Genomic DNA, 10,207 nt, shown 5'->3' with positions numbered 1-10,207 from the left:
TCCCTAGTCATGTGCATTACACAGCTGGGGGGGGGTTCTACGATCTAGCTACAGAACCGGTAAGCGGTTAGAGATAAATAGAGAGATTAGGATCACTGTCTCACAGCTCCAGAGTCCAGGGTTTGATCCTGAGCTTGGGTTTAGTTTCACACGTTCTCCCAGCGTCTGCATGGGTTTCATCTGGGTTCTCCGGTTTAATCCTGTGATTAGTGTGCTGATGTACTGGTGATGTGTGAATAAAGAGTGTGAATGGTGCTGTGTGATGGACTGGAATCATAAACCAGCCAACTGTATGTCAAATGCCGTGGTATTGGCTGTAAACACTGTGCGCACACTGCCATCTAGTGGCTACTGGAGAAAATTCCCTTCACCGTTAAAGCACAACCCAAGGACCATTTCATTATAATACTTACTATATAAGTTCTTTAAAAACTACTAAACTTTAAAATGATGATGATGATGATGATGATTTTAAGATAACCTACACGACAATGCTGTATTTTTTTTAATTCAGTATTTTTTGTGCAAAACTCGCCAAAAGTATTGTTATTAATTACAAATATAATACAATCAATCCTAACAAAAAATATCCAATCAAGTAATCATATGTAAACATTTCCAGTTAAAAAAATCCAAAAAGGTACCTTTAGTATGAAATTAGTAATATAATATGCATTATTATTATTATTATTATTATTATTATTATTATTGTTGTTGTTGTTGTTGTTGTTGTTGTTGTTCATGTATTACTTAATTAATTGATTACTCAGTTAGTTACTTATTTAATTATTTATTTATTTTTAAAAGCCAGCTTGTTTTACTGCTCAATTTTGTTTCTTTATTTCTTTCAAACAAAACATTACTGTACACAAATAAACAATGCTCATGAAATGAATGATTTTCGGCAGTTTGGGGGTTATAAATACACACATTTGTCAACTAAAATAAATCATTCAGTACTTTCACATCGATTATTCCTCTTATTGTTGTTGTTGTTGTTTATATTTTATTATTATAAAGTTTTTGTGTATTATTATTGTTCTTAAATTTTTTTATGACAAAATATCACTGTACCCTTTTAAATAATGCTATTAAAAAAACCCCAAAATGTTTATTCGACAGTTTGTGGGTTATAAATCTACAGATTTTATTAGCAATAACGCCGAGAGCAATAAATAAACAAATGAATAAATCAGTGACTTTTTTAGCCACGCGCCCTGCTGTGTTCAATGCAGAGGCGGTGACGTCGGCAAACACGTGACCTGACGTCACGCCGCCGTGCGCTTCTGGATTTGGCTGAAGAAGATGGCGGCCTCCTCAGGTTTGTCTCCCAGAATGTGTGCAAATGAAATGGTTCGATTCGCTTTTCCGTAAAGGACCCCGGCAGAAACGAGCGGAAGGCTGGTGGTTTAATTATGTGCAGAGATAATTACAACAACAACAATAAAAAGCGACGCGTCTTGTTTAGATGGGTGCGCGCGCGCGGGGGGGGTTTGGCGTTGTGTTTATGTAGTATGAGGGTTGCTTGGGCGCGTGCGCTAATTTTAGCTCAGCCGCTTTTAGTCGATGAGAAAAATATTTGACGCGATTTTTAAGAAGCGAAATGAATCAATAATAATGTGTTTGGCCCGTGTGAGGTGTGAAGGAGTCGACTGCGAGACGCTAAGAGTGTTAAAGCTAGCTAACGGCTTAGCGAAATATAGGGCGGGTGGTAGGCAGCTAGAGCTAGCAAGTGCTAGTTAGCAAAGCTAGCTGACATGCCTGGGGTTAGCTGTACGCGGTTGGCAGATATTTATTTATTTATTTGTTTATTTATCTATGTATTTATTTATTATTTAAAAAAATCGATTACGCGAACATGTTTTTGACATTCACACCTCCTTCATATTGCTCGTCCAGCTTGCTAGCTAGCCTGGGTTGTGCTTTAGCGCTTCTGTCTACAGCGTCGGATAACAATCCTGTTCTCCCTTTTACATTAAAAACAAAAGGACATCTATCTTCTTAAAACGCAAAGACGCGCCGCTTTCTTAATCTCCTCCTTAATTCCCTCTGTTTTCCTCCACTTTGAGCTTTAATAAATAAGGTGTGGAGAGCGAGTCAAGTTCATGGACGCTGTCAGGAATTTAAGGAAGTGCCTTTAGCAGCTTAAATAATTATACACATTTAAAATATTTTTTAAAAATGTTCTAAATGTATATTTAACACGTTGAACAAAAAAAGTGACACTCAAATGTATTATGTAATAAATTCCTTTATATCGCGTCATACATTTCAAGACACTTTCCCATGGTCTGCTTCTGCACTTGGCTCATTTGCATAATTTGCATAATTTGCTGGTTTTAAAATTATGAGGTCATAAAAATGAAAGTACATCTCACCTCAGCCACACTGTGAACTCTAGTTTATTATTTTAAAAAAAATCATAATGTTTAAAAAAAAAAAAAAAATAATAAAAACTGAAATGCAGCTCAAAGTGTGAAGTAAATACAATAAGAAGTTAGGTGAAAATTAAAACTTTTAATAAACATCCTAATAAAAGAATAGTGATGGTATACAGGTAAATAACATTAAAGAAATAACAGTAAAAATAGTAGAATGGGTTGATGATTATTAGCTTTATTGAAATTGTACATTTCTTCGATTTGAAATCAACTCGGGGATTTTCAGAGTGAATTAAAAGCACAAGTATAGAAATATAAAACCGAAATAAATTCCATATAAAATAAAGTAGCTTTTGCTTTAAACTCGTCAAAAAGACCGTTTATTTGAATCTGAGAGAAACCAACAAAATGTAGTCCAGATTAATAATAATAATAAGCGGTTAATAATAATAATAAACTTTATTTTTATAGCATATTTAAAATGCAGTTTAATAGTGTTTAGAACATGGTTTCTCCTTCATTTATTTAGAAATTTATTTTTAAACTGCTTTATAGTGTGAATTAAAAAAACAACAAAAGATAGTCTAATAATAATAAACTTTATTTATATATCATTTAGTCCACCTCTGAATGCTTAAGTTTAACAAAACCCCCCAGAAATAATGACAAAAAGGATATTTAAAAAAAAAAAAGAAATAATGCAAGTTACATAATGCAAGAAAATAAACTGTATACTAAGTCATAATAGTAATCAAGACAAAATATAGGCCTTTAAATATATTTTTTAAATAAGTTATTTTGTGAACAGTATTTAAAGATGTACGATAATATTTTCTGTTATAGAGAGATTTTTGTTTTTGAGAGATTTTGAACTTTCACATTAGGTCTGAGTTGATGTTATTTATATGTGACCTGTTTTTGAGTTTTTCTAGTTGCGTTATGATTTACACTAACGGAACTAGCTTTTGAAAAAAAGCATTGCTCCTCTGCACTCGTGTTTGGCGTTAAAAATAAAATGCATTGTTTCCATAGTAACAGCTCGTTTATTGGTATAAGGAGAAAAAAAAAAACCCACATGCTGTTTTGGAAAATGATCAACTTCTTAGCACCACTCCGTCGATGATTATTTTCCTGTAACAGCATGACACTTGCTTAACTCTTCTACCAATAACCGTTCTGTTAATGACTCATTTTCATCCTGTTTTTTTTTTTTTTATGTGTGTGTGCATGCAGGAGTTAAAGTTCCACGCAATTTTCGTTTGTTGGAGGAGCTGGAAGAAGGCCAGAAGGGGGTCGGCGATGGCACGGTGAGCTGGGGCCTGGAGGACGACGAGGACATGACCTTAACGCGGTGGACGGGAATGATCATCGGACCTGCGCGAGTATGCCTTTAGACTCTTCATACGTTTAGACCCGACAGCACGCTAGTGAGATTCATTCAAAAGACTAGACGTGTCCAGACATTTTGTTGCCCCAATTGTTAACATGGTGGTGAGTGTTGATCGCAATTCATTTCACAGAGCGGGACAAAACGCTGAACTCAAAAACCCATCTCGACGCGGTGCAGCGCGAGCCGAACGTTTACACGTGTCTGTCGACCTTCCGAACACAACCGAGAGTTTTTTTTAAAGCTTCTTTAAGTAGAAATCAGCATTAAGGGAAAAAAGCCACCAGCTTCAAGTGATGTTAGAAGGCGTCCTCAATTTCTTACAGTTGGCACATAACGGAGAGAATGAAAGATCAACACTTTTAATGAACTAGCAATTTTGTATAATAATCATAAGGTTGTAGAAAGGAAAACCAAGTGGACAAAATTCTGCTTAGAATAATAAATATTGCGATTAACAAAATAAAGTCTTTCTCCACCCAAACTAAACTAGGGGTGCCAACATTTCTGATTTTCGACACTTGAAAACTTTTTTTACGTGAATAAATTTTGACCGTTCACTGAAGGGGAAAGGACGTCCGAGGGGAAAGACATGCATTTGCTTCTGGTAGGTTTTGCTCTGCTTGGGCGTTTATATAGGTGAAATTTGACGGGTGAATTCATGATCCAGGTTCGTGTGAGCCAATAGAAAACAAGTGGGCGGGACCGGTGCCTTTGATTGGAAACATGGAGTAGCTGCTCATTATTAAGTTGGCTGCACTGGACTTTGCCTCGCTGTTTGTCATTTTGTACACTGACATTGATTAATGTTTTTTAAAGCGCACTTACTATGGTTTTGAACCGTGCCTAATTGTATTTTAAAGGTCTAATATAATAGATCTACGTGCATCCGAGGTCAAAAAACACTTTAATGTGCTCATAATTTCAACTGCAGCATGACCTTTTTTTCCCCAGTGTCAAAAACGACTCGTTGTCGAAAATGATTTGTTCTAAACTTCTCCTTTCAGAGAGCATACTCTGCTCTGATTGGTCAGATGTCCCAGTCTGTTGTGACTGGCCTACCGCTGTCAGCGTGTTTCAAAAAGGAAACGCCCACTACCGTAACGAGTTTCTGCTCCGTCTGTCAGCGAGTAGGTGATGAAGAGCAGAGGCGGGGCTTTTTGTTACAAACCTACGTAGGTTAGTACAGGAAGTGAGTCTGGAATCACTAACGTCTCGATTCAGCTGTTCAGAATCGATTCCTTCTTTTGGGAGTCGATAACTCCGTTTATCGTCTGCTTTGATTTTGGAAACTTTGCAGACATTTTTACATTCACAAACAGCTACGTATATAACACGCTACATGACAGGGAATATTTGTAAAACCATAATAGGTGCACTTTAAAAAGAAAAAAATAATTTATTTTTTAAAATTATTATTTAGTTTTGTCTCACGGCCTGCTGTGAATTTCCTGGTAGCCACGTTTGCGTCACTGGCTGTCGGGGGTTTCTCGTGTTCGAACAATTCCTTTAAATGAAGTGATGTCATTGGTTCTAAAGAAGTCCGTTGCCGGAAAGTTCTTTATTAACAACCTTATCGATGAGTTTAATTAGCTGTTGTGTTTGGCATGTGCCGATAAGGGAATCATCTTATTTGAGTTTGATGAAGACTTCACTGGAGTGAATCTATTTTTAAAAAATTTTTCCGTCCACATAACAATAATAATAGCAGCATACGTGGCGTTAAAAAGAATTAAAACACGTTCTAGGCTGTGGATCTTTTCTTTTCTAGAAAAATCTCTGATAGGTTAGATGCAACAAATGTGGCACTAATCCCCACATTTACGTAAGGTAAATTTTTTTTATTTACCTTTTATCTTTGGGGATTGTTACCATGGTAACTGTCACCAAGCACGTTCCTGCGTAGTGCTTGGAAAAGATGAACTACCAAACACTGGAACAAAATGTCTTGGCCCTTCGTGGCAGTTTAGGATTCTTATGGAATTCAAATATTTTTTTTATATACATATATTTCTCTACTGCACAATTAATCAGAAAGCGTCTTTGTTTTTCAGACTAATTACGAAAACAGGATATACAGCCTGAAAGTGGAGTGCGGCCCTAAATATCCCGAAGCACCTCCGACTGTTAGATTTGTAACAAAAATTAGCATGAATGGAATAAATAATTCCAATGGGACGGTAAGTAGCCTTTGGGTTACGTTAAAAAATTCTCACTTGACAAATTGACGCATGAGTCTGGAATGATTTACAGTTGTAGGTTTTTTGAACTCACACCTTGGATGCTCCACCCACTTTTGTACACTATGTAGCCAAAAGTATGTGGACACACCTGGCTATCGCACCCTATATAGCCATTCTGTTACAAAACCGTGGGCATGAATATAGTGTTGCCCCTGTCTGTCCTGCTGTAACAGCCTCCACTCTTCTGAGAAGGCTTTTGACAAGAATTCTGAGCTCGTCTGTGGGAATTCGCATCCAATCGGTCAAGAGAGCATCAGTGAGATCTGATTGGACGACAAGGCTTACTGTCGATATTCCAATTCGTCCTAAAGGTGTTCGTCGGGGCTTAGGACTTTATCCTTGACTGGAACAAAGGAGCCGAGCCCAAACTCTGAAAACCAGCCCCGTACCATTATCCCTCCTCCACCAAACTGTACTGCTGGCACTATGGAGGTTAAAGGAGTTCCTGGAGTTCATTCTCCTGGCATCCACCAAACCCAGTTTCATCCATCAGCCCGCAGATAGTATAGCGAAGCATGATTCATCACTCCAGAAGACACGGTTCCACTGCTCCAGAGTCTTCAGTGCTTTACTCCAGCCCACGCTTGTTATTGCACATATTGATCTTAGGCTTGCGTGCAGCTTCTCGGTTCTGGAAACCGATTTCGTGAAGCTCCCGATGCCCAGTTCTTGTTCTGATGTTGCTTCCAGATGCAGTTTAGGACAGTGTAGTGAGTGATGCAACAGAGGATAGACTGTCTTTACTTGCTCAGCACTTCACTGACCTTGCTCTGTGAGTTTACGTGGTCCACCGTTTCAGGGCTGAGATGTCCATGCTTCCGTTTCACAATAATGGCACATAGAGTTGATTGGGGCAGATCAAGCTTAACTGAATTGTGGCAAAGGCGGCATCCCGACAGTGCCACGTTTAACTCTTTTCCCCAGAGGCCAAAAAATGGAATTTGCGCCTGTTTTGGGCGTGCCCATATTCAACATTGAATTCATTTCTGATGTCACACTCTACAGTAGTGATTAATGGCTCATTTGAAAGTAGACACTCGGGGCTTTAAGAATTTGTCGAGAGGCGTAAATTGCTTGCCCAATTGTTGGGGGCTCGCACCTCTCCTTTTTCCCATCACCTGCTCACCAGCCGCTAAACTCGGAGTCATGATACTCTACACACAGAAACCCAAAAGTGTCCCGACTCATCTTTATAACAGACTTGCGGCGGTAAAATAATTAGTTTGTTTCTGCTGATTGAAAATGTCCAAGTCGATTTCCGAATGCCAGCGTACTGCTTGAAAGAGTTAAAGTCACCGAACTCATCGGTACGACCAATTTTACTGCCACTGTTGGTCTATGGAGACAGCGTGGCTTTGTGTTTGATTTTCTGCACCTTTTAGTGATCTGTGTCACTGAAACGCTGGAACACAATAATTAGGAGCGGTGTCCACGTTGGCCGTATTAGTGTATATACAGTGTTTTACGGTAATCACCAGGAGTTTGGGGTTAAGCGGAGAAAAGTTCTTTTTGTTGTAATGTAGACATGTATCTTTTTCATAGAATAAGACAGAAGAATTAGTCTTTAAAACTTTAACCTAAAGTCTTAACATCATTCCCAAAGCGTTTGGTGATTACCTTAAATCTTGTATATACGATAACTTGCTTTTCCACCTTTAGGCAAGTACTATATCGAATATATACTGTACACATTGTTTGTGGCAGGTCTGCATTAGAGATTGTGCAGAAATGTTGTTGAAATTTTCTGTGCAGTTATCGCTAGGTTGTAATGTTTTTTTTGTTGTTTTGTTTTTATTGTGTTTTTTCTTGTTCCAGGTGGATGCACGTAGCATACCAATTCTAGCAAAATGGCAAAATTCATATAGCATTAAAGTTGTTCTTCAAGAGCTACGGCGTCTAATGATGTCCAAAGAGAATATGAAGCTTCCTCAACCGCCTGAAGGACAGACGTACAACAATTAATTGTAAATGATTGTTTTTGACCATCTGTCTTAAAAACAAAACAAAAAAACACAACAAAAAAAAAAAAAAAGAAAACCACCTTGCTCTATTAGTCTCGTGTCATCGGAGATAGAGAAAGAAAACAGACAAAACCCATAAATTTGTTCACTCTGCACGTGAACAGACATCTTTGCAAAGGCAGGATTGGATGTTTGGAAATAGTTTAGTTTCTCAGAGGAAAAAGAGAAATGATTGAGTGCACAAACGTTTCTCCTCCAGTAATGTTATGTCCAGCTTTATTGTTTCGGTTTTCGTTTTGTTTTGTTTTTCTTTTTCACATAGCCACAAGTTTTAAAATAAAACATTTAAAAAATAAAAAACGGCAGGATGGAGCTTCTTATGTTGACATAACCTGTTGGTAAAAATAACTTGCCTATAAAGATGCCTATGTGATATGACAGCATGATTAGTTTGGAGGGGGATAAGAATCGGCGTAATAAATGATCTGAATGCTAGAAGGCTTTGTGTTGATTATACTAAAGTGTGCCTGTAGTCTAGTTGTAGTAACAGAAGGGAGTGGCCGTTTTTTTTTCTTTTTTTTTTCTTTTTTAATTAACACTTTTAAAAAAACATTTATGACAACAGCCATTTGTTTTTATTGCGCAATTTTCCTGTTTTTAAATCAAACCATTCGTTTAACTCGTCTGGAAAATGCCAGCTACATTAAAGCATTCGACATCACAAAGCACACCCCCCCCCCCCCCCCCCCCCCAAATCTCTCTCGTTTGCTATCCACTGTACGTATGCATTGCGGATTAAACATGTTAAATTACTGTACGAAGTGACGCAGTGGACTTTTTGAGGATTTTTCCACAGCACACCATCACAGCCTGATGTGCTTCTTCAAGCAATGTTATTCAATTTAATTAACCATCGTTCCTTTTATTTATTTTTATTTGTATTTATTTTTTTTAACCCCCACCCTTCTAACTACGGCACCACTTCTGTAATCCCTGGATAAACTTTCAACCGTAATCACTTATCTGCTCGTGAGCCTAATTTTGAGTAATCTGGAAGCAGTACACTGTAATAATGAATAGCTAACGTAGTCGTTAATTGTTCAGAAGCTCTGAAAGCTTAATGTTTTTGTTTTTTTTTCTCTCTGAAAGTGATCGCAAAGATACACAACAAAGCGTTAACATCAATCGCTTTAATGCATCTCTCAAACATTTTGGTCCCTTTTTTGTCTCTTTCTTTTTTTGTCTTTTTTTTTTTTTAAAAAGAGATATATTCTGGTTCTGTTGAAATTGTAACACAGGGGCTGTATTCAGGATAATAAATATTGTGGAACACAACCCTCTTTCTTTCTATTCTTTGTTAACTGGTTTTGAAATTGTGTTTACTTTGGAATGTGTGATTAATCAGCCTTGAGGTTGTTGTTGGAAATTGCTGATGAGCTGCATGTTTCATGCATGACAATTTCTAGAATTGATACCGAATGAAATGTGCAGCTCTGTGAGCAGAAACGCCTCGTCGATGAGAGACGTCTGAGGAGAATATCCAGATTGGTTTGGAGCTGATGGAAAGGCACTACGGTAACTCGAATAACCACTCTTTACAACCGTACTGAGCAGAAAAGCAGCTCAACGTACATCATGTTTAACCTTTAAGTGAGCTATAAGAGCAGACCACACCTGAGGCTATAACATCACTTAAGATTAAGTCTCAGTTCAAGAAATGTAATAGTTCAAAGAGAGGAACTCCCAAGTTTCCCCAAAAAAGATATAGTTCAGGATATATTCTTAAATAATGGAAAGAAAAAAATGGAACTTTCCATTTGGTTTTGGCTCTTGTATGTTGTTTGATTAATACCGCCACACCAGTAGGTGGCAGTAATTGTTTTTTTTAATGGACCGAAATACACGTATATCGATTTATATTTCAAGGTATGCAAAAGTGTTTTGTTCATCGCCATATTTGAGTCACGTGATATTGAGATGGAAGTGATTGATTCAACATTTTAGATTTTTAAGGGCTCCTCCCCTTTTTTAAAAACGTATCGCCACATCTTTCCCTAATTCTGTGGAAAACTATACAGAAAAAAACAAAAGTTTAAATAAACAGAATTGTATAACTCATACAGTATACTGGAATACACTTTCATTCGACAGAACTGTCTGCCTTGTTTGTGGGCTGCCTGGTCACGTGACGTAATCCCAGCCGTGGCCTTTTCCCGCGAACATCTCGGAAGAAAC

At 37.6% G+C, this 10,207-nt stretch overlaps 1 protein-coding gene across 1 annotated transcript; it reads left to right on the top strand.

Annotated features, from left to right (window-relative positions):
* Positions 1-1,230: 1,230 nt before the first annotated feature.
* On the top strand, positions 1,231-9,307 carry ube2v2 (ubiquitin-conjugating enzyme E2 variant 2). Its single transcript, XM_017465325.3, has 4 exons — positions 1,231-1,321; positions 3,615-3,763; positions 5,823-5,948; positions 7,827-9,307. The coding sequence occupies exons 1-4, from the start codon at positions 1,306-1,308 to the stop codon at positions 7,971-7,973; spliced, it is 438 nt and encodes a 145-aa protein (XP_017320814.1). The 5' UTR covers positions 1,231-1,305; the 3' UTR covers positions 7,974-9,307.
* The last annotated feature ends 900 nt before the right edge of the window (positions 9,308-10,207 follow it).

The sequence above is a fragment of the Ictalurus punctatus genome, chromosome 1, assembly GCF_001660625.3.
Source record: "Ictalurus punctatus breed USDA103 chromosome 1, Coco_2.0, whole genome shotgun sequence".
Lineage (NCBI taxonomy): Eukaryota > Metazoa > Chordata > Actinopteri > Siluriformes > Ictaluridae > Ictalurus > Ictalurus punctatus.
Note: the sequence above shows the minus strand (reverse complement) of the source record. Positions and strands in the feature narration are given on the sequence as shown.